At 38.9% G+C, this 26,044-nt stretch overlaps 1 protein-coding gene across 4 annotated transcripts in view; it reads right to left on the bottom strand.

Annotated features, from left to right (window-relative positions):
* Positions 1-26,044, bottom strand: part of LOC138764954 (AT-rich interactive domain-containing protein 2-like) — a 278,904-nt gene that overhangs the window by 45,470 nt on the left and 207,390 nt on the right. For 3 of the 4 annotated variants that reach the window (XM_069941451.1, XM_069941455.1, XM_069941454.1), the window contains exons 11-13: positions 21,049-21,210; positions 17,364-17,433; positions 14,262-14,396 (exon numbers count right to left, since the gene is read on the bottom strand). In XM_069941451.1, the coding sequence (XP_069797552.1) occupies positions 14,262-14,396; positions 17,364-17,433; positions 21,049-21,210 (367 nt within the window). The remainder of the gene's footprint in view (positions 1-14,261; positions 14,397-17,363; positions 17,434-21,048; positions 21,211-26,044) is intronic. The other variant, XM_069941453.1, reaches the window with a different exon arrangement.

The raw sequence follows: 26,044 nt of genomic DNA, 5'->3' as shown, positions 1-26,044 counted from the left end.
CCCCCTTGCTGTCATCAGATGGGTCGAGCTTGATCAAAGACCAGGAAGGACTGAAAAACCACTGGGCTGAATATTTTTCTAATCTACTCAGTAGGATGTCCACAATTGATCCTGATGTCTTACAGTAGATCCCTCAGCAACCAGTCCTGGATGACCTAGACCAGTTTCCCTCTACTGATAAGATCAATTAAGTGATCTCGCAGATGAATTCAAATAAAGCAACAGGGCAGGATGATATTCCTGCTGAGATCTACAAAGCTCCAAGCTCAAATGCACTACAGACGTTCCAAGACATGGAAGACATCTGGATCATAGAAGAGATACCTGACCAAATTCTGCGATGCCCTCATTGTGGCTCTCTACAAAAATAAGGGAACCAAATCAAACTGGGTAAAATACAGGGTATCTCACTGCTGTCCATCGCAGGCAAGATTTTCACTTGCATCCTCCTGAACAGACTTGGAAAGGAAACCCCCAGAGGCACAGAGCAGCTTTCGGCCAGAACGGAGTACAGTGGACATGATATTTGCCGTGAGACAAGTTCAGGAGAAGTGCATTGAGCAGAATAAGACTCTTTACTCTGTCTTTATTGACCCGACAAAGGCATTGGACACTGTAAATGGGGAGGCTCTCTGGATCATCCCGAGTCATTATGGATGCCCATGGAAATTCATAGAAATGATTCAGCTGCTCTGCAGTGGTGATACATCAGCTGCATTTGCCATTTCTAATGGAGTGAAGCAGAGCTTCCAAGAAACAATTTTTGTTGATGACTGTGGCCTCTTGGTGCAGAGGTAGTGATCTACAGTTAATGCTGAACAAATTCTCAGACCCTGCTGCGCTCTTTGGCCTGATCATCAACCTGAACAAGACTGAAGTTCTCCATTAATTCATGCCAAACATCAATATCATAGAACCAAAAATCACTGTTGACGACACCCAGCTGAAGGAAACCCTACGCTACTGTGGCATCCAGCCAAGAGAACTATAAACGGCAACTGCTGACAGGTCCCGTTGGTGAGCCCTGTGCACTGAAGCCCACACTAGTTTCGAAGACGGGCGCTGCCAAAAACTGGTGGAAGGCCATGAATGGCGTCACAGAGCAGCAGATACAGTTATTACAATAAAGGTCTTCCACTACCCCCATTGCGCTGGACTTTGCTCTTCTAGACTGGGACTGCAAAGTTACCTTCGTGTTCACAGATGAACTTCACAACAACGTGTCTTCTTCGAATCGGAGGGTGACCAATATAACAGTGTTTACTCAGGAGCCATTTTAAGGAGAAAGCACTGTGAAGCAAAGATCTTGGAACTAATACAGTGCTGAAGTGTCCTCGTGTGGTAATAGACAATTTGTGTGATTTATGGGTAGTGAGTATACACAAGGTGACCAAAAGGGAAGGTCACTTTGAACGGCTGACCCATGAAATGGTTCTGGAAGCAGAGGAATTCTGCAGTTGCATTGTAACCATTGTGAAGGTTACTTGGAATGGCTGACCCATGAAGGGGTTTTAGAAGAAGAAGAAATACTGTATTTCGGCTGATCCACGGAAAGGGTTCTGGAAGCTTTGTGAAAATCAGTCGCTTCATGTCCCCTTATGCAAAGAGAAAGAGAGTTTTGACTGCCACTCATCTGAAAAGGACATTTCTCTGGTAGCACCTCAACAAGAATTTTGTGAATTTACAAACAGTCTGTCACCCCGGTCTCACCCAACTACTTCATAATCTTCTTTGCGTTTATTTAAATGCTGTGTGTCAACATTGGATTTTTTGAGACTGTACTTTGAACTGTCTTTTCAGAATTATGCCTGAGCTGTCGTGGCTTGGGGTATTCCCCCCCCCTCCCCCACACACACACACACACACACACACACACACATTCGCGCATAGTTGGGGGTTAAATAGGTAAGTTTAGATAAATTAGATACGGACTTATATTATTATTGTCTAGGCTAATTTCTATTGCTGCTGTCTGGTATGTTACACCCAGAACAATTCTAATAATTACCAAACAAAAACGGAAAATGACAGATGCTGGAAAATGGAAATAAAAACAGAAACATGCTAGAAATATTCAGGTGGTTAAGAAAAATTCTGATGAAAAGTCATTGAACTGAAATGTTAACAGTTCCTCTCTTCCCTGATGCACCTCACCTGCTGAGTATTTACAAGTAAACAAGAAGTCTGCAGATGCTGTGGAACTAGTACAATACTCAAAAGTGCTGCAGGAACTCAGTAAGTCAAGCAGCATCCATGGAAAGCAATGGCCAGATGGCATTTCAGGCTTGAGCCCTTCTTAAGGACGCCTTATGAGTATTTCCAGCATTTTATTGCTTTTATTCTTCTAGCTTTCTGCAGACATTCAAATCCAAGATTACTAAAGCAGAGTGCTCAGAAATAAATACAATAACCTTGTAGAAGCCTAATTGATGTGTCATTAAGATTTAACGTTAACTTCCTTGTTTCTGTATTTTATTCTTGAATTCATTTTTAAAAAATGGGATCATAGTTTTACGTTAAGATTTATTTAGAAGTGGGGAGTCACGCGATGGAGTAGTGGCCGGACGGTGAACTCCAGCCCTCTCCAGAAAAGTCGGAAAAAACAAAGGAAAACACAAAGGCACAGAAATAAAAGTTAAAGAAAAGTGAGTATAAAGGTGGAAAGAAGATGGCGACAAAAAAAGAAAAATCGAAAGCAACGGTAAGAAGAGAGGAAGAGAAGACAACGGAGGAAGAAGGAGAAGGCCATACCTGTTCGAAGAGGCCCGCGGTGGAGAGAGAAACCCGCTCCCTCAGGTCGGTAGAAATTGGACTACAAAAATGGCTCGCTGAGCCGAGTAAAAGTGCGCAACCGCGCATGGAAAAAAAACACACCGACGGGAGGGGTGACCAGCTGGGGAGTCGATCTCCACAGCCGGCAACGACAGCTGCAGAACACCTGCAGCAAGAAGAGAACACAGAAGACAATGGAAACAAGAAAGAAGAGAAGAAAAGGGCAACAAAGAAACAACAGATGGCCAACCCAGAGGAAGAAGAAGAGGAAGAGGCAGTGAAATAGAAGAAGACGGGAAAGGCAAGATAAGGGATATACTTTCTCTTATTAAAGAATACATGGAGTCATTTAAAGAATGGCAAACACAGGAATTTAATGATTTAAGAAGAAGAATAAACAACACAGAAGAGAAAATGAATAAAATAGAGATGACCTTAACAGAAATGGGAAAGAAAATGGACAAGATGGAAGAGCGGGCAGTAGCAGTAGAAATGGAGGTAGAGGACTTAAAAAAGAAATTAGAGGAATCTAATAAAAAAGTTATAGAGACACAAGAACTGTTAGCTCAGAAAATAGATATAATGGAAAATTATAACAGAAGAAATAACATAAAGATAGTGGGCCTTAAGGAAGATGAAGAAGGCAAGAATATGAGAGAGTTTATAAAAGATTGGATCCCTAGGATCCTAGGATGTCCAGAACTACAGCAAGAAATGGAAATAGAAAGGGCACATAGAGCATTGGCCTTTAAACCACAACCACAACAAAAACCAAGATCTATTTTAGTAAAATTCCTAAGATATACTACAAGAGAAAAGGTACTGGAGAAGACAATGGAAAAAGTAAGAGAGGGCAACAACCCACTGGAGTACAAAGGGCAAAAAATCTTCATTTATCCAGATATAAGTTTTGAACTCCTAAAGAAGAGAAAGGAGTTCAATACAGCAAAGGCGATTTTATGGAAGAAAGGGTATAAATTTATACTAAAGCATCCAGCAGTATTGAAAATATTTATTCCAGGACAACAAAACAGACTATTCTCGGATCCAGAAGAAGCACGAAAATTTGCAGAACAATTACAAAATAGACTGAGGGATGAAGACGTGTAATGAGAGTAAAAATGACCACGATTTATATGTATGTGGGTAAAGAGGTATAAGTGTGCATATGTGAATGTATCCGTATTTAGAGGAAAATATAGATAGTATAGACAAGAATTAATAAGGGAAGGAAATGGAATAGAGGGAATAAGGAGGGAACTAAAAGAGTGACCTTTGTTACATATGAAAAGTGAAATCTTTTCTGGGGGGGGGCTGGGTAGGGAGGAATTGCGGTCACTGCAAAATCAGCTGACGCTTGCGTGTGAATTCGCAAACCCAAATGGAGAGGGGAGATGTAGTTGTCCGACAAGGGTTAAAGGACAACTCAGGAGGGGAAGGGGAGATTGGGGCTAAAGAAGTTTTAAATAGGAGAATAAGGAAAATGTTTGATGTTTTAGGAATGGTGTCTTATAAAGGGTTTAAAACAAGAAAACAGAAATGGATAAGAAGGAAAGGTAATGATGGAGAAACGGAAAGGGAAGATAAACAAAGTATAAAATGGCTACGTTGAACTATATGACTTTGAATATTAATGGAATACATAACCAAATTAAAAGGAAGAAACTGCTAAATTTACTGAAGAAAGAAAAAATTGATATAGCATTTGTGCAAGAAACACACTTAACTGAATTGGAACACAAGAAATTAAAGAGAGATTGGGTAGGACATGTAACAGCAGCTTCGTATAATTCAAAAGCAAGAGGAGTGGCTATATTAATTAGTAAAAATGTGCCATTTAAAATAGAAGAGGAAATAATAGATCCAGCAGGGAGATATGTAATGATAAAATGTCAAATATATTCGGAGTTTTGGAATCTACTCAATGTATACTCACCTAACGAAGAAGATCAAAAGTTTATGCAAGATATCTTTTTGAAGGTAGCAAATACGCAAGGGAACATATTAATAGGAGGGGATTTCAACCAGAATTTGGATACAAATATGGATAAAACTAGGAAAAAAATTAACAGAAAGAACAAAGTAACCAAAATTATAATTAAATCGATGGAAGAAATGCAACTTTTGGATATATGGAGGAAACAACACCCAAAAGAAAAGGAATATTCATATTACTCAGCTAGACATAAAACATACTCAAGAATAGACCTATTTTTGTTATCAGCTAGTATGCAAGATAGAGTAAGAAAAACAGAATATAAAGCTAGAATACTATCGGACCATTCACCCTTAATATTGACAGTAAAGCTAGAGGACATCCCTCCAAGAATGTATAGATGGAGATTAAACCCCATGTTACTTAAAAGGCAGGATTTTAGAGAATTTATTGAAAAACAAATAAAAATGTATTTTGAAATAAATACGGAATCAGTAGAAGATAAGTTTATACTATGGGATGCAATGAAAGCATTCATTAGAGGGCAAATAATAAGTTATGTAACCAAGATGAAGAAGGACTATAATCAGGAAACAGAGCAGTTGGAAAAGGAAATAGTAAATATAGAAAAAAAATTAGCAATGAAGGAAGATACAACTAAAAGAAGAGAATTGGCGGATAAAAAAAAAATATGAAACACTACAAACATATAAGGTGGAGAAGAATATAATGAAGACAAAACAGAAATATTATGAACTGGATGAAAAAACGCACAAAATCCTAGCATGGCAGCTTAAGACAGAACAAGCTAAGAAAATGATATTGGCATCAAGGAAAAAAGACAACCAAATTACATATAATCCAAAAGAAATTAAGGAAAACTTTAGAGAATTTTATGAACAATTATACCGAACTGAAAACGAAGGGAAAGAAGGGAAAATAGATGAATTTCTGACTAAAATTGAACTACCAAAACTACAAATAGAGGAACAAAATAAATTAACAGAACCATTTGGAATAGTAGAAATACAAGAGATAATAAAAAAAATTACCAAATAATAAGACACCAGGAGAGGACGGATTTCCAATAGAATTCTACAAAACATTTAAAGACTTATTAATTCCGCCCCTCCTGGATGTAATTAACCAGATTGATGAAACACAAAGCTTACCAGATTCATGTAAAACAGCAATAATTACAGTAATACTAAAGCAAGGGAAAGATCCACTCTTACCAGCGTCATATAGACCAATATCTTTACTAAACACAGATTATAAGATAATAGCTAAACTATTAGCAAACAGATTAGCAGAGCATGTACCGAAAATGATAAATTTAGACCAAACTGGATTTATCAAAAAAAGACGCACAACAGACAATATTTGTAAATTTATTAACTTAATTCATGCAGTAAAAGGAAATAAAGCACCTACAGTAGCAGTTGCTTTAGACGCAGAGAAGGCCTTTGACAGAGTAGAATGGAATTATTTGTTCAAAGTATTGCAAAAATTCAGTTTACCGGAGAAGTATATTAATTGGATTAAAGCATTATATAAGGGACCGTTAGCGAAAGTGACATTAAATGGACATGTATCAAAGCAATTTAACTTAAGCAGGTCAACGCGGCAGGGATGCCCACTATCACCTTTATTGTTTGCGTTAGCTATAGAACCACTAGCAGAATTGATAAGAATAGATAATAATATAAAAGGAATAAAAATAAAAGACAAAGAATATAAAATCAGTCTATTTGCGGATGATGTTATAGTGTACTTAACAGAACCAGAACTATCAATAAAAGAATTATATAAGAAATTGAAGGTATATGGAGAAGTGTCGGGTTACAAGATAAATGTAAATAAAAGTGAAGCAATGCCTATGAATAATGCGGATTTCTCAAAATTTAAGAAGGAATCTCCATTTAGATGGCAAATGCAGGCAATAAGATACCTAGGTGTACAAATAAACAAAAATCTCGGCCAACTATATAAACTCAATTATTATCCACTAATGAAAAAATTACAAGACGATTTAGAGCATTGGAAAGATTTACCACTAACACTAATAGGAAGGATAAACTGTATTAAAATGAACATTTTTCCAAGGATATTATACCTATTTCAGGCATTGCCAATACAACTGACAGAAAAATTCTTCAAGGAGTTAAAGAAAATAATAAGGAAATTTTTATGGAGAGGGGGGAAACCGAGGATAGCACTAGATAAATTAACAGAATGGTATAAACAAGGAGGCTTACAACTGCCAAACTTTAAAAATTATTATAGAGCCGCACAATTAAGATACCTATCAGATTTTTATCAAACAAGGGAAAAACCAGACTGGACGAGATTAGAATTAGATAAAATAGGGGAAAAGATACCTGAACACATATTATATAAATGGGATGAAAAATTGGTACAACATAGAAGTTCTCCAGTATTACATCATCTCCTCAATATTTGGAAGAAGATTCATGTAGAAAGAAATAAAACAAATTATCAATTACCAAAACTAATATTGACGCAAAACAAGTTACTCCCTTTTACAATAGATAACCTTTCCTTTAGAGAATGGGAAAAAAAAGGGATTAAAAGAATAGAAAATTGTTTTTCAGGAAATAGATTCTTATCCTTTGAACAAATGAAAGATAAGTACAATATAACTGGAGATACAGCGCTGGCATATTACCAATTGAGATCCTACTTGAAGGATAAATTAGGAAGCAGTTTGAGTTTGCCAGAGGCAAGTAACCTTGAATATGTGATTACAGATACAATGTTAATCAAAAGATTTATAACAAATATGTATATTAAACTGCAAGAAAAGGAGAATGAGGAAACAAATGGTAAAACTAAGCAAAAATGGGAACAAGATTTAAATATAAAGATAAAAAAGGAAACATGGGAGAAATTATGTTCTGGAACGATGAGAAATACAATAAATACGAGGCTACGTATGATACAATATAACTGGATACACAGACTATACATTACACCTCAAAAGTTAAATAAATGGGACCCAACAGTATCTGATAGATGTTTTTGATGTAAAAAAGAAATGGGAACAACAATTCATGCAATCTGGACATGTGAGAAAGTAGAAAAATTTTGGGAAGATCTCAACCAGATATTAAATAAAATAACAGAAAACAATATACCAAAGAATCCAGAGATCTTTCTCCTAAGTAACATAAAAAACAAAGAATTTGGAATTGATTTGGAGGATGCACAAAAAAGATTTGTTAAGATAGCTCTAGCAGTAGCAAAAAAATGTATTATGTCAACCTGGAAATTGGAAGATAATTTGAAAATACAACAATGGTATATAGAAATGAATAAATGTATTCCATTAGAAAAAATAACATATAGTTTAAGAAATAATATTGAAATATTTGAACAAATATGGGAGCCTTACATTAAATACAATAGCGAAAACCTACCGGGAACAATCATTACCTAAGTTGATGGAAGGAGAAGGAAAGAAAAGAATGGACTCAGTAGAATTTCTGGTGTTTTTTTTTGTTGAGTGACAACATTGTCTGACTGGTTTAATGTATCCTAGATTGTATACCTTAAATGGATGGGAGAGGGGGGGTGGGTTGGGAGGAGGGGGGGGGGGAGAAAATGTCACTGTATATGTGTGAAAAGGAAAAAGTGTGTATCATGGCTAATGTGATTTATGGTGTGAAAAATAAAAAATTAAAAAAAAAGATTAATTTATAAGTGTGTGATGGCAAAGTGAGGCCATTTTGACAAGAAATCGCAGAAAAATTAACCAGAATAACAGGAGTGGCCTTCACAGGTGACCCAGAGCTATATCTATTAGGTAATTACGCAACAAATTGACTAAATATCAAACCTCAATAATAAAAATAGCACCATCAGATGTGTTACGAGTCAGAGAACCCCAAAACCAAGCAGCAATAAATATGCACCACGACAAAGGGTTACTTAAACAAAAGTTTAATGATTTATGAACATGAAAATAGAATCAAACTTTAACTTATCTCTATTGACTTATTTAACCCCTCTCTAATTCAAAGCACAGGTGTGTGTAATGTGTATGTAAGTTTCGGCAAAGTTCTTTGGTTCACAGTCCAATCTCGCTGGTTGCAGGCAATTCTTGTACTGTGCACAAATGTTAACATTAATAAAGTTCATCAGGCTTTGGTGCTTAACAGATAAATGGTTACCACTCAGGAGGGTTCTTGTTGGTTTTCAGAGGGAGTTTTCTCGTTCCAGGATAGCCACTCCAGTGACTTGCTGACAAAACTTGGTCCCTTTCAGGGTTCTCCAGATGTTAACTTCTTTCTTTCAGGTCACCACAGATTTCCTTTGTATCTACTCTTGCAAGGGAAACACCAGACAGCCAGTCCTCTTCTTTGACCAGGCAGTCTTTCAAAGCTTGCAAGCTTGCCCCTCTGGAATCGAAGTCTGCGTCTCTGCTCTCTCTCTCACTTCCTCCCTCTCTGAGAGCAAAGCTGTTCTGCTTCTGCCTGCAAAGATCACATACTCTTCCTTCTAGACAGCAAACTGTTTTTCCAAACATGTTGCTACATTGTTGCCTTTTGCAAATAGCAGTCCATCATGAGTCTGTGAGAGCTCTGCAAAACTCCTGCAAAAATTCTACTTGAAGGATTGACATAATACATTTTTTTGCTACTGCTAGAGCTATCTTAACAAATCTTTTTTGTGCATTTTAAGTGTTTGTGTGTGACCTGCTCTAATGTATGGGACTGTTGAGTTTTGGCATGGAAAATACAAAACTCAAAGAATAAATGGCCAAGATGCCATTTCCTTGTCTAGTGGGGCTGGGTGGCTGCAGTAGAGGTCAGTTATTTAGAGCAAATTTCTTCACTCAGAGGTAATTCTGTCAGATCTGTTATATCTAAAAGATGTGGATGCTTAATTATTATGTTCATTCCACACACAGCTCAATAGAATCAGGATAAAATGAACCAGTCCTCATTGAGGGCTTAGCAGTAGAAAAGTTCAGATCTCATATCCCTAAACTATTTAAAATTCCTAGGTGTTAATATCTCTGAGGATCTGTCCTGGAGCCTCCATGTGGATGCAAAGAAGGCAAGCTAGCGGCTATACTTTGCGAGGAGTTTGAGGAGATTCGATATATCACCCAAAACTCTCGAAAACTTCTACAGGTGTACCATGGAGAGCATTCTGGCTAGTTGCATCACTGTCTGATTGTCTGGTACAGAGGTGCCAATGCTCAGGACAGGAAAAACTCCAAAGGGTTGTTAACTTGGTCTGTGACATGATGGGTACCAATCTTCACTCCACTGAGGATATCTACAAGAGGCAGTGCCTTCAGAAAGCAGATTCTATATTACAAGGACTGAACCACTCTGCTCCCATTGGGGAGTCTGAAGACAAGCACTCAGCAGCACAAGAACAGGTTCTGTTCTCTCTGCCATAAGTCTCCGAAATGAACCACAGACAATGCATTACTTTGACATTTTCTTGCACTTTTTAAATTTATTTTGTAAGGTGGTTTCTATAAATGTTTTCACTGTGATACTGCCGCAAAACAACGAATATCATGGCATGTTCTCAAAAATAAATTCTGATTTTGATAAATATTTGTGTATTAATTAAAATAGAGAGATGTAGAGATGAGGCAGGGACATTAAATGACTCAGCAGGCACAAGGAAGCACCAACGTCTAATTCTGCTCCTACTTTTTACGTGCTTAACACACTTCAGATTTTCCTGTCACCCTCAAAGGCCTTTGTACATCTGCTATCAGAGTTCCTGTTTCTGCACCTCAATAAAATTGTGCCCCTTGGTTCACGTTTCTCCTACTACTTTATCGGCTTAGTATCTGATCAAATTATCAGTCTGCTTTGTCCTTCTCCTCTGTTAGGAGCTTGGTGACTTACATTATCATCCACCAAGTCCAGGGTATTAATGTGCATCAAAATGAGAAGTCTTAATGTTATACCCTGGAAACAGCACAGAATATAATTCTTCCATTTATTGTGTTTGTTTTCTGTCCATCAGCAAAATTTGTACCTTATACTGACAATGATATTCAAAATTTACAGGATTTAATTTTGCTAAATGTAACATTCACGCGGTACTTTGTCAAATGCTTTTGAAATTACATACACATTTCATTCATACTACAACTCTCATTGCAAAAATGGCTTGTAGCCAAATCAAGTTGCTAAAAAACAAAGTTTAACAAATCCTGGCTGAAGTTCATTGTAAACATAATTTTTCCCAAATAGCAGTTAACTGTTTCCAAGATTATTATTTTAAGAAGGTCTGATAAGTGTGTATATCCCTCCAACTCCTTGATGTCTCCCATCGGAAACAACCGACTTATTTATTTTGAATGTTGCCAAGGTTTAAGGTCATCCTTTACAGATTACAGAGCAGCACCCTGTTCTCTTGACATAAATCTGTCAGCTGAATCTTCTCATGAATAATTTTATCTATCTTCTTACCATTCTCTTCCTAATAATCTGTTTCTCAACATCTTATGGGTTCCTTTCTTAAAGTCAGCCACTAGTCTTCTGTACTCTGTTACATTCTCTATATTTGATCCACGTTCATTCAGCTTAGTTCACTACATTACAACAAATCTTACAATATTCACTAACATCAAGTTTCTTTCTCATTTTAACCTCCATACAATCATCTGGAGAGTTCCAGCTTTTCATATCCTTCCTTTACTCTTTCCATTAACGATTTAATCTATGACATCTATTTCCTTTCCTTAGAAACTTTTGCACTGAACCAGGCTCTACTTGCTCAGATCTCATATCCCTAAACTAGTAGCAAATTACCCCCTTTGACGCTTTAACTGCAGGTTATGTAGTTTAAGACCTGGTAAATATTACACAGTATCAATCATCAAGGACGACACAATTGTGGAGCAATTTAAGACGGCATCCTTCAATAATGAGTTGCTGCTTTCTTGTCAGATGTACTACAAGAGTGAATGAATGAGACTTTGTCATGTATACAAGTACAATCTTTGATGCAGTGAAATTCTAACTGCAGTTACACATGTAAAATACATGACAAACAATAAGTATAAATTAAATTACCAGACAAGAAGTTATTAAATATAAAAGGATGGATAAAAATTCAAAGTATGTACACCTGTGCTTCCATCAAAATGCTATGCAATTGCTAGCCTGAAGCAGAAACTTGCTGGATCTCAAGTCTTAGGCACAGGGTAATCAAAAACTTTTAATTAATATGACAAGCTAAGTAATTATTTTTGATCTGTATGGCATTGCTGGTTATTTTGATGAAACACAATCAAGTTCTCAATAATGGATCAAATAAAATTTTCAATGGATAATTTTAAAATAGAGTTCAAGGTGACATCAGTAGTTGGAAATAGGATTTTTGATGATGAAAACAGTAGTGGTAATGCAGTGAGCATCATTATAAATTTGTCATTTTTATAACATTCATTTCAGATTTATTGTCAGAGAACATATTTGACATCACATACAACCATGAAATTCTTTTTCCTGCGGTCAAGGCAGAATCACCACTTATTGGTAATGCAAAAAAAAACTACACATGTAAATAAATAGAGAAATGTAAAAAACTGACTGCAGTGCAGAGAGGAAAAACAAACCTGAAGTACAAAAGTAAGTGTCTTGTTGAGGAGTCTGATGGTGGAGGGGTAGGGGCTGTTCCTGAACCTGGTGGTGCAAGCCTTGTAGCACCTGTCCCTCTTTCCTGACAGCAGGAGTGAGAACAGAGAGTGTGCTGGGTGGTGTAGCTCCTTGATAATTGCTGCTGCTCTCCAACGGCAGCTTCCCCATAGATGTTTTCGATGGTGGGCAGGGTTTTGCCTGAGATGTCCTGGGCTGTGTCCACTATCTTTTGTAGGGCTTTATATTCAGGAGTACTGGTGTTCCCATACACTTTCCACTGTACATTTGTAAAAATTTGCCAGGGTAGAAGCATTGACATGCGTTCTTCACGATCCCATTAGTGTATTGGCTCCAGGAAACATCCTCTGAGCTAGTGACTTCCAAGAACTTAAATTTGCTTACCTTCTCCACCTCTGGTTTTCAGCTCCTGAAAGTCCACAATCAGCTCATTGGTTTTGGTGACATTGAGTGAAAGGCTATTGTTGGTGCACCATTCAGCCAAGTATTCAATCCCCCCCCCCCCTACCCCCCCATATGCTGACTCATCACCCCTTTGTACACAACTCACTACATTGTATATTAATGATTTAGATTATGAATTGAATGGTTTTGTGGCTAAGTTTGCAGATAACATCAAGATAGGTGGTGGAGTAGGAAGTGTTGAAGAAACTGAAAGGATGCAGATAAAGTTGGACAGCTTGGGAGAGAGGGCAAAGAAATGGCACAATGGGAAGAGGAAATAAACAGACAGATTATTATTTGGATGGGGAGAAAATTCAAAATTCGGAAGTGCAAAGGCACTTGGTGATCCTCGTGCAGGATTACATAAAATTTAACCACCAAGTTGGATCAGCAGTAAAGAAAGTGAATGCTATGTTGACAATCATTTCAAGATGAATAATGTATCAAAGTAAAGAGGTGTTGATGAGGCTCCTTACCTTAGAAGGGATGCAATGATGTTGGAGAGGGTACAGAGAAGATTGACCAGGATGGTTCTTGGAATGCAAGGGCTAACATGAGGAACGTATATCAGCTCTTGGACTGAATTCATTGGAGTATAGAAGAATGAGAGTGGATCTCATAGAAACATTTCAAATGCTGAAAGGATTGGACAGAGTAGATGTAAATAAGATGTTTCCATTGGTGGGGAGTCCAGGACAAGAGGGCACGGTCTTAGAATTAGAAGGGTCCCATTTAAAACTGGGATGAGGAAAAATTTCTTTAGCCAGAGGGTTGTGGATTTGTGGAATTCGTTGCCACAGGGTTAAAGGATATGGGGGAAAGGCTGGAAATTGGAACTGGATGCGGGAATGGTTTAGCTCAGGGTGAAGTTGCAGAGAAAACTCGATGGGCCAAATGGCCTGCTTCTGATCCTTTATCTTGTAGTACCTTCAACGAATTTGTAGATGGTGTTGTTGTCATCCACACAGTTATGGTGCAAAGTGAGTGGAGAAGCCCTGTGGTGCTCCTATACTGATGGAGATTATGGAGAGATGTTCTTACCAATCCTTACTGATTGTGGTCTGTAGGTGAGGAAATCAAGGATTCAATTACACAGTGGGATGCTGAGTCCCAGGTCTTGGAGTTTGCTGATTAGTTTTGAGGGGATGATGGTGTTAATTGTCAAATTGTAGTCAATAAAGAGCATCCTGATATATGTATTTTTGCTGTCCAGGTGCTCCAGGGCTTTGTGTAGAGCCATTGAGATGGCATCCACGGTAGACCTCTTGCTACAACAGGCGAATTGGAACGGATCCATAGTTGCTGCTCAAACAGATGATATGCTTCAACACCAACCTCTCAAAACACCATCACTGTTGATGTGAGTGCATTTGAAATGACATCTGGTATAGATCAGAAAATGATTCTGCATGATAAATACTTTGAGCCCTGCCAGTTCGAATTTGACTTACCGAAGACATTTAGTGAACCCTGTTGATGTCAGAATGGCACCACTTCCAAGTTTGCTGCATAATGACAGGTATTCAGAATACAGGTCTACTCGATAAATGGAACTATCTGCACTTTCTTCAAAGTTGGCTTTCAACCTAAAACCGAACCAAAGCGGCCTGTTATTAACAGTGACCGTGTCAGGGTGGGTGGGGATGGGGACATAGGAGAAACATCTTTAGAAATTAAAAACAATCTAGATGTAACTTGGGAAGGTCAAGTTGGCTTTCAACCTAAAACCAAACCAAAACGGCCTGTTATTAACAGTGACCGTATCAGAGTGGGTGGGGATGGGGACATAGGAGAATCATCTTTAGAAATTAAAAACAATCTAGATGTAACTTGGGATAGTCAAGTTGGCTTTCAACCTAAAACCGAACCAAAACGGCCTGTTATTAACAGTGACCATATCAGGGTGGGTGGGGATGGGGATATAGGAGAAACATCTTTAGAAATTAAAAACAATCTAGATGTAACTTGGGATAGTGCCCTACCCTGCACTGCATATAACCAGCTTTGCTTTCCCAAAGGATGTGGTCCCTTGTTTCAATCAAGTGCCATGCTCATATCTAGATTTTTATGTAAATATAAAGGAACAGGAAGTGATAAACCCTTTAAGAGTAAATGGCATGATGATCTTACAGCAAAGATCCACAACATAACCCAGAGTTCACAATAATACAGATGTATTAAAATTTTAACAAGTATCCTTTTAACCTTCAGTGGGATCTTGGACCATTGGAAACAAACAACAGGAATTTCACAAACTAAATTTTGATGATGCTGTCCTTCCCGAATGTTAAAAATACTCCCAAACCGATTACTTGAGAAAACCCCTTGTATAAGACCATTAGTGAAGTTGCATCTTATGGAAGTGAAAGTGAAAAAAAATTTCTTTCAAAAAGGCACAAATGGGCTTCCTAAGTTCTAAGCACTCTTAATGGACAGTTAGATTTTGCAACTCAATGCTGTTTATAGCAAAATGGGGCTAAAAGGACACTAACACCCAAAGAACAACACTCATTCCACCTGGGTAGACATCAGCCCAATTGTTTTAACATTGTTTTTATTTCATTCTCTCCACTCTTCTTCCATACTATTTCTGCTCTTCATTCTTCTCCTTTCCCCTTTCTCAATTAACCCCCACCCTTTCTCAACCCCCTTCTCTTGGGTTCCAAGGTCTTCCACCCCCTTCTCCCAACTGGATTCTTCCACTTCCCCCCACTTTCAATTCCATCTAGTTTTGCTTTATATCACCATTCTCATCTTCTCTTATCAGATTCCAGTAGTGGCAACCTTTGTCCTTTAATCTCCCTAAATTACTCATCTTCCTACACCAAACCGCTTTTATTTATTTTGCATCTTTATCCCTTTAGCCAGGCAGGTGCCAATCTACTGCCTCTGTCCATCATGCTGCACCTCTTCCTCATTGGTGAATCCCATATGGACCCCAAGTCTACTTCCATCCTCTGCTCTTTACATTGGCTTCTCCACATCCCCAGTCTCCATTAAAGGCTTTGGCTTGAAAGCTCAATCATTCTTTTTCTCTCAATGATGCTACTTGATTTAATGAATTCCTCCATCAAATTGTTTAGCTTCAGATTCCAGCATTTGGAGTCTCCTGTGTGGCTCAAGGTCATGAACCTTTGTTCAGAAAAACAGGTGGCATTAGTAATATTATTCAATACTGTAAATTATGAGGGATAAGAATTTTTTTCCTGTTAAAACAAAAGCTGGGGGAAAGACCGTTTTGCCAGATGCAGAAACATTTCATGTCAGACAACTCCATAAACATTTGAAGAAAATGATGAGACATGGGGTAGAAAACTATACAGAGCAGAGGATTTAGTTTTTAACTGATCTCGTAGAAATAAGCCATAGGCATATGGGTCAATTAGCCTCCTTTTACTGCTACTATCTTATTTCTTTCCTCCAAGTTCCATGAAATTATATTAAATAGTCAATTCATGTGATGATACATAAATCTCTTGTATTTAACTGAAATGGCAATTTAGTTTTACTCCTTTGGCAGTAAATAAATATATGGATAAACAAACAGCAGATGGAGTTTCATCCCAGCAAGTGTAAGGCATTGACCTTGGGGAAGTCACACCAGTAGATAGGGTGCAAAAGATAGGAACCAATGAAAACAAAAGTAAGGAAGTTTTGTTGCTGCTCTTTGGAATTTTGGTTAGGCTGTACTTGGAATTTTGGTTAGGCTGCATTCTGGTTGCCCCATTAAAGGAAGAATGTGGAGGCATGCTGCCTGGATTAGAGGTATGAGCTACAAAGAGCGGCTGGACAAACTTGGTCTGTTTTCTCTGGAGCATCAAAGGCTGAGGGTAGACCTGATAGAACTTGATAAAATTATATGGTAGTCAGAATCTCTTTCTCAGGGTGAAAATATTCAGTAATAAAAAACAATGCATTTAAAGTCAGAGGGTGAAAATTTGAAGGAGATGCACAGGGCACTTCTCATCCATTCCTGCCTCTCAAACAGGAGTTGTAGGTGCCTGGAACTCATTACCATGTGTAATGTTGAAAGCAGATATGATAACCATGAACAAAAATCAATTAGATAGACAAAAAAAATACAAGGAATGGAGGAATACACATCCTGTGCAGGCAGAAGAAATTTAATTTAAACTGGCTGTGTTCAACACAAACATTTTGTGGGCCACAGGGCCTGTTCCTGCGCTATACAAAAACTCCCCATTGCTGTTTAATTGTGTTATATTGTAGCCGTGCTAGAACAGCCATCATGATTAGAACTATGTTAGTTGAAGGAAACAACGAAATGCATGGAATTCAGAATTAACACAGACGAGGAAAGAATTAGGGAGAAAAGATAACCCACATTACAATGGGGTAATGGCTTTCTGGTATTAGAATGGCATTAAGTATTAGAGAACACAGACATTAATAAAATAATGCAGTTAACTATACAAACTAGATCATTGTTTGAGTAAGAATTTCATGTGAAAAGTAACATGGAAAATGTGCTCAAGAAAAAAAAATACACAATTATTCTGAGGACAATTAAATAAAAAGCAAAATTCACTTACCACTGGCATGTAAATGTCTCATTGTCTAATTCCAAGAGGCCAGCAGCAGGGACTGCCACAGGTCTTGACACTGTGGAAACCACAAGATATACCACTAATCAGGCAATTTTAGTTTTAATTTAGCAGTAATGATCAAGTGCCGTTGACTAGCAGAATTAAAATTTCTAACTTTTCATTAAATTAAATAATTTCCTAGTTCTCTACTTAATCAGAAAGCTAAAAAGGCAACACAACATGAATTTGTAATGGGTCACGTTACCCATTCTAATTCTGAAAATCATTCTTCTGTAAAACACAAATCCGTTCAAGTAGTTGAAGAATGTATGAAGAAGACATTAACTTGGATAATTGGTGGGGGAGATTATAGAGGAAATAGCCTCAAGATTCAGGGTAGAAAGTTTAGGGTGGAGATGAGGAGGAACTGCTTTTCCAGAGGGTGGTGAATCTGTGGAATTTGCTGTGCATTGAAGCAGTGGCAGCTACCTCAGTAAATATAGTTAAGGCAAGGTTGGATAGATTTTCACATAGATGGGGAATTAAGGGATATGAAGAAAAGCCAGGTAGGTGGAGATGAGCAGGTCAGCCATGATCTCATTGAATGGCGGAGCAGGCTAGGCGGATCAGATGGCCGACTCCTGCTCCTATTTCTTATGTTCTTATAAGAATTGAGCCTGATAATTCAATGAAAGATCACTGCTGTTAAACATGTTTAGTACTTGAATTCTTTCTTCCACCACACAATATTTGTTTTAATCTTCAAGGTAAGAAAGATAAAAGTGCAAATTTATTGTCAGAGACACGACACCACAAGCAACACTGCGATTCTCTTTCCTGCTGGTTAAAAGTGCAGAAAATGTACTCAAAAAAGTATACAAAAGAGAAATATAAACAACCTGTGCACTTCAGAAAATAGATACTCAATAATAAATAAGAGTGATTGAGTTCATTGTTTAGCAGTTTGATGATGGAGGGGTAGCAACTCTTCCTGAACCTGGTGGTTCCAGTCTTGAGGCACCTATACCAATCATCTGATTGGCGCAGCAAAAAAAATAGCATGTCTTGGATGGTGTGGATCTTTGATGATTGCTGCTCCTCTCCAAGAACAGCTTTCAATGTAGATGTTCTTGATGGTGGGGAGAGTTTTGACTGTGATGTACTTGGCTGTGTCCACTACCTTTTGCAGGGCTTTCTGCTCAGAGTATTGTGGCCTCCATACCAGGTCATAATGCAGCTGGTCAGCACACTTTCCACTCCATATCCGTAGATTTTTGATGTTATACCAAACTTGCACAAACTCCTAAGAAAGTAAAGGTGCTGATCTGCTTTCTTCACGATGACATTCAAGTATTGGGTCGAGGAAAGGTCCTCCAAGGTAGTGACTCCTAGGAATTTGAATTTGCTCACCCACTCCATCTCTGACCTCCCAATGATCACTGGATCTTACATTTCTGGTTTTCCCCTCCTGAAGCCCACAATCACCTCTTTGGTTGTGGTGACAATGAGTGCGAGGTTGTTGTCGGTACACTATTCAGCCAAGTTTACAATCTCCCTCCTGGATGCTGACTCATTGCCCCTGTGATATTTGCAGATCAGAAACAGATTTTATTGTTAAGAACATGTCATGAAATTCATTGTTTTGCAGCAGCGTCAAAGTGCAAACATTCATATCAACTACCATACAAAAATAAATATAAATAGTGAAAGAAAAAAATCCAAGTAAGGCAGAGTCTGTGGTTCACTGTTTATTCAGGAATCTGTTGCAGAGGGAAAGAAGCTGTCCCTGCACCCCAGAGAGCTAGTCTTCAGGCTCCTCCACCCTTTTCTCCCAATCATAGCAGAGTGAAGAGGGCATGGCCTGGGTGGTGGGGCCATTGAGGATAGAGGCTGCTTTCTTCAAACACCTCTTGTAGATGTCCTTGATCGAGTGAAGTCTGGTGCCCGTGGTGTTGCAGGATGCATTAACAACTTTCTGGAGTTTTTTCTTGTCCTGAGCGTTGGTACCTCCATACCAATTAGTGATGCAACCAGCTAGAATGTTCTCCATGGTACTCCTGTCGAAGTTTTCGAGAGTCTTCGGTGACGTATCGAATCTCCTCACGAAGTATAGCTGCAGGCAAGCCTTCTTCAAGATGACATTGACATGGAGTCTCCAGGACAGATCGTCGGAGATGATGAGACCCAAGGATTTGATGTTATTGTTGAACCAAGCCATTGTTGTAAAGTGAGTAAAGCAGGGAGATAAGTGGTGCTTCACTACTGATGGAGATTGTTGAGATGTTCTCTCTAATACTCACTGATTAACATCTTGAGATGAGCAAATCTAGGATCTAATTGTACAGTGGGGTATTGAGGCCCAGGATTTGGAGTTTGCTGACCAGTTGTGAGGGTATAACTTTGAATGCCAAACTGCAGTCAATAAAGATAGTCGGCTGCTCTTCATCGACTACAGCTTGGCCATCAATACCATTACTTTAATACTATTATTCCCTCAGTACTGGTCAAGAAGCTACAAACTCTAGGCCTCTACCCACCCCCCACTCAACCTCTGCAACCGGATCCTTGACTTCCTCAGTGGAAGATCAGTCAGTATGAATTGAAAATAATGTCTCCTCCTCCTCCTCACTGATTATCAACACAGGCACAGCCCAAGGATGTGTGCTTAGCCCATTGCTCTACTATGTGGCCAGGCACAATTTCAATGCCATCTACAAGTTGGTCGATGTCACCACATTTGTCAGCTGAATCACAAACGGCAATGAGGAAGCGAACAGGAGGGAGATAGATCAGCTCGCTGAATGGTGTAACAACAACAACCAAGTGCTCAACATCAGCAAAACCAAGGAGATTATTGTGGACTTCAGGAGAAAGTCAGGGGAACGCAACCCAGTCCTCATCGAGGGCTCAGTAGGGAGAGGGTCAAGAACTTCAAATTCCTGGGTGTCAATATCTCCGAGGATCTATCCTGGAGCCTCCACACTAATGCAATCATACAGCCTGTCTGAGGAGATTCGGTGTGTTACCAAAGACTCAAAAAACTTCTACAAGCTTACCGTGGAGAGCATTCTAGCTGGTTGCTTCACTGCCTGGTATGGAACCCCCACTCTCAGGACAAAACTCCAGAGGGTTGTTACTTGGCCTGCGACCTCACAGGCAACAGGCAACAGGCGGACATCTACATGAAGCGGTGTCTTCAAAAAGCAGCCTCTATCTCAAAGACCCCCACCCCCAGGCCATGCCCTCTTCACTCTGCTACCATCGGAAAAAGATGAGTACTCAACAGCACAAGGACAGCTTCTTCCCTGCTGCCATCAGATACCTGAATAATCAATGAACCAAAGACATGACCTTACTTTTCGTGCACTATTTTTTTTTAACTTTTTTTTATAATAATGGCGTGAGCTGGTTATAATATGAATGTTTGCACTATAACGCTGCCGCAAAAGAATGAATTTGATGACTTGTTCATGACAATAAATTCTGATTAAGAGCACCTTGATATATGTATCTTTGTTGTGGATAATTCTATTCACATGTACATCAGAGAATAAATAGAGATAGCCTTCCCATGCACCATTCTAGAATGTGCCATAACTGTCAGAAGGTATTCTTATCTTTCATCTTATGCATTTCTCCAACATCAATTACATGCTGTTTTAACAAGATGCAATGGAATTAAATACTATACCTGTTGCAGGGGTGTTGTGGTTTGAAGCATTGTCTGTTGAGACTGACCAGCTGGTCTCAGATACTGGTCTCGAGGTGCTCTGCTGTTCTACTAACTTCACAGCTGTCAGTGCATCAGGAGGAAAGTTCTGTAGATCCATAGATACGAGGCATACAAGCTGATCTGAGGATTGTTTTTAAAAAAGTATTAAATCAAGATGGTCAAATATCAATCAGAATATCTATTCCCAGTGAGCACATTATACACAAGGTTAAACTAAAGGTACAGAATGAATCGATTAGTAAAGAATTTCAAAAGCAGAGTCCTGAATTTCTCCCAGAAATTCAGCACATACCCAACTGTCAACATGAGTGGCTTTATCATTTTTCTCCAGGACTTGTAAGGATTTTTTGACAGAAGGCAAATTCCTTGGGGTCAAAAGACTTTTATCCCAAAGCTTAAAAAATACAATGTAGCATTGCAGATGTCGTTTCTAAAAGATTTCTTCATTTAGGGATCATTTGTTTCAATTTGAAAATTGGGCCTGTCTCCCTGTGGCTTAAAAAAGCTAAAAATAAGGAAATTAGAAAATTATAAACCAGTTAAGCTAATATCTCCTTTGGGGAAATTATCCAAGACTATAAATAAAGCTAAAGTAGCTGAACATCTTCAATGTTTTCCAGCTGTTTAGACTGGCCCAGAGTGGCTTCCTAAAAGGGTGAATTGACAAATCTGAATGATCTCTTGAAAAAGTCTAATGAGGTGGATAGGAGAATGTCAAGAGATACTATTTACAAAGTCACACAGCAGAGAAACAGGCCCTTTGGCCCATCAAGTCCCTGCTGACCATTTGCACTGATCCTAGATTTATCCTCTTTGTTTTTATTCACCCTACATTTCCAACAATCTTGGCATGGGTGCAGATGGAATTTAAGCAATGGGACATATCATCCCAAGTGTCATGGGGAAAAATGTTCCCATGTTCATCTCCATGAGGAACTGTACCTGAGGTATCTGCTCAAGAAGAAAGACCTCCTTCCTACAATATATCTATTGCTACAGCGTCAAACTCAAACCAAGCAGGGACCATTTTTCCAGCAACTGTCAAGATCCTTCAATCAATTAATCTCAAGATCTGGAAATATTTGCAGTATTTCACAGTTTCTTGTCCATTATTACAAAAGGTCTGGGTACTGTGACAGAGTATATAGATATATTTTTTGGGAGATAAATTGGGAAAGGTTTGTTAGAGTAAATTACATACAAACACTTTAAAACAGATCTTATTTAAAATACTGGATCTGTGCCCCATGCTAGACATATCGGGACCTCAGAGCTTTTGCAAGAGCTTTGAAAGAGTGCTCAAGTGACTTCACTAATGGATTGTTGTTTACAAAAGGCAACAGATGAAAGAGCATGTCAGAGCCACCTCTGTCTGGAAAAGAGCTTGCTGTTCTAAGAGGGTCATGTGGTTTTGCAAGCAGAAAGAGTCAAACAGACTTTCTGTGTGTGAGTGAGTGAGTGAGAGAGAGAGAGAGAGAGAGAGAGAGAGAGAGAGTGAGTGAGTGAGTGAGTGAGTGAGTGAGTGAGAGAGAGAGTGAGAGAGAGAGAGAGAGAGAGAGAGAGAGGGGGGGGGGAAAGAGAGAGAGGCTGGCAAGCTGATGGAAAGCCCCCTTTTAGAAGACAGCCTGGTCAAAGCCCTTGTAGTTCATGCAAGAGGAGAGGACTGGTTGTCTAATGTTTCACTTGGAATATGAGAAACAAAAATGCACTCTGTGGTGACCTGAAAGAGGCTATCATCTGGAGAACTCTGAAGGGGCAAGTTTCTTCAGCAAGACACTAAAGTGGCTGATTAAAAAGGAACAACAAATCTCTCTCTGAAAACTGACAAGAACCTTCCTGAGCGGTAACCATTTACCTTTCAAGCACCAAAGCCTGCTGAACTTTATAAATGTTAAATTCGGTGCACAGTATAAGAATTGCCTGCAACCAGTAAACTTGGAGGAATGAGAAGTGAGATTAGACTGTGAACCACAGAACTTTTCTGAACTTACACACACATTACATACACGTATGCTTAGAAATAGAAGGGGATTAAGTTAGGTTAAGTAAGTCAATAGAGATAAGTTAAAGTTTGATTCTATTTTCATGTTTAAAGATAATTAAAACCAATCTTTGTTTAAGTAACCATTTGTCCTGGTGAATATCTATTGCTGCTGGGTTTTGGGGTCCTCTGGGCTCATAACAGTACAATTTCATTCTATCATGCCAATCCTGGCACATGATGATTCTAACCTGTTGTACAGTCAAAAGGGTTTCCATTTGCTCACTTCTGCTCACACCACACATCCTGCAGCTCAACATCTATCCTCCTGTGAGCAGGAAACTCCATGCTCCAACCTGGAGTAAACCAACACGTCGCCAACATCGAGACAGCACCATGACAGCAAAGGATGGCTACGACCCAACCAGGGTCATCCCCTGATGGCCCAGCTGCTAGGACATGGCTCATTTCACACACAAGTGTATGGACTATATCAACCTTGTGGAAGGCCTTCATAAGAAGGTTAAAGTTCAAGGAGCTTGGGGTCAACTATTCACCCACTAAGGACATTTTCTCAAATTGAGTAGCTGAGAAGAGTTGAAATAGTGAACATATTCTCAAGTTGACATTATCCATGAGAATGTGTTTTATATGCAATTGTTTTTCATACTTATGACTAAAAGATGCTAAAGAAAACTACAATATGATACAAAGATGAGACAGACAACTGATGCAGAACATGGAAGTAATCAATAAATTAGGAAAAATGCTTAAAGTTAAGCACAAGGACAAAACCAAAACTTTCAATTTGGGTAAAGTGAGGTCAATCACATTAAACTGGAAAGAGATAGAAAAGATTTCCCAAATGCTGGAATGACCAGAAAGAGTTGAGGGGCAAAGATAATGAAGGGTTAACACACAAGGCCATACAAATAAGACAGAGGATCCAGAAAATAATCAAAACATCTTTTTAGCTGATATCTGATGAACTGAAATACGAGGTTGAAGTTATATTGCAGCTAATCAAAGCCATTTAGACCACATATGGACCACTAAGAGCAATTTCAACTGCTGAGACACAAGAAAGATATGGCACAAGAGCAAAATTCAGAAATTTAGATGGCTTTGATCAGTTAGCAAAGGCAATAGATTGAATAGATATAGCTAAACTCATTCCCAGATTATCTAGATTGCAAAACATGTAGCTGGATACACAGAGGTTTTTTATAAATATTTCTGCAAGACCATTGGGGATAAAGTTATGAAACAATTCTAAATGCAAAAAATTGTAGTTCTTAAATTTCTTCTGTGAAAGCAAATGATGGCACTTTGAATAATTATTTACCATCTATTACAAAGCCACACTTTCTCTTGTATATCCACATAAAGGAGATATATTCAACCCAGTTTCAAATCCAGCAATGTCTTACAGTTTTACATTCTCCCCATAACCTACATGGGATTTCCCCAGGTGCTCTGGTTTCCTACCACTCTTCAAAACATACAGGATTGGTAGGTTGATTGGGTGTAATTGGATGGCACAGGTTTCATGAGCCAGAATGGACTTCTAATGTGCTGTATCAATTAAAATAATGGATACCTCCAAACTATTCTCTCAAGAATACAAACTTTCCATTGTGGTTACATGAGGATCAAAAAAGAAATTTCCTGATAACTTGTCAAGGACATTTGGACTAATAAGCTGGACTGTATATACAGTCACACTGAAGTTTATAGTAGTGAAAATAGAAACATTTTGGAGAAACTCAGTAGGTCATGAAGCATCCACAGGAGGTAATGTTTGAGGTCTGAGCCCTTCTTCAAGATATGAGCAAAATGCAGACAGACACCTGAATAAAAATGCTGGGAGATGAGGGATGAAAGGACAGGGGGAGGAGTGTAGGTCAACAGGCAAAAGGCCATAACTGGAATTGATAGGAGGATAGGAGAGGAGGAAAGACGAAAACTGCTTGGGGGAGGAGGGTGGCTCTGAGAATGTAGAGCTGCAGGTAAGGAGACAGAGGCGTGGTGGGGGGGCTGAGGGAAATGGAGAAGTCCATGTTAATGCCATTTGATTGGAGGTTGACAAAGATATAATCTGAGGTGTTTCTCCTTCAATTTGCAGGTGGTATCAGTCTGGCAGTGCCTGATATCATGGACAGACATGTCTACAAAGGAAATGGATGGGGAATTGAAATGGGTTCCCATTGGGAGATCCTGCTATTGCAGCAGACAGAGCGAAGGTGCACAACAGAACGATCTCCCAGTCTGTGTTTGGTCTCTCTGATTGAAGGAGGGCAGTAGATGATCCCTGCAGATTCACATGTGAAGTGTTAATTCACTTGGACTCTTTCAGGCCCAAATGGTGGTGAGGGAGGAGGTGTGGGTGCAAGTGTAGCATTTCTTACTGTCACATGGGTAGATACCAAGGGGATGATAGTCACGGAAGGTAAAGAGGAGAGGAGAGGGAAAGATGTGTCTGGTGGTGGGATCATGTAGGAGGTGGCAGAAATGGCAGAGGATGACATGTTGAATGCGGAGGCTGCTGGAGTGGTAAGTGAAGACAACGGAAATTCTGACTTCGTTCTGTGTGCAAGCGGAGGGCTCATTTTTTTGAAAACAATGGACATCTTGAATGATCTTGCATGGAAGGGTTCATCCTGAGAGCAGATGCGATGGAGACAGAGGAATTATGAGAAAAGAACGGACAGGGTGAGGAGCTGTAGTGGTGGGTTTGTTTATAGCTAGCTATCTCTTGCTCTACCCATGTTTTTTTTTCCATTTGCTCACTGCAGCTTTCCTCATATTCAGCCTGTTTTTCTTGTTCATTTAATTTCTGAACTTCTTAATTAATGCATATACTTGTGTAATAGTTGATTTCCTGTAAAAGTTCACCTCCCCCTTTTGCCCAGAAATCACATATTTTCCGTACAGAGCGTGTAAAAGTCAGCCCCCTATTTTTGCTCCCAACCA

Source organism: Narcine bancroftii, chromosome 5, assembly GCF_036971445.1.
Source record: "Narcine bancroftii isolate sNarBan1 chromosome 5, sNarBan1.hap1, whole genome shotgun sequence".
Lineage (NCBI taxonomy): Eukaryota > Metazoa > Chordata > Chondrichthyes > Torpediniformes > Narcinidae > Narcine > Narcine bancroftii.
The sequence above is the reverse complement of the archived record's forward strand: the minus strand, read 5'-3'. Positions and strand labels throughout refer to the sequence as shown.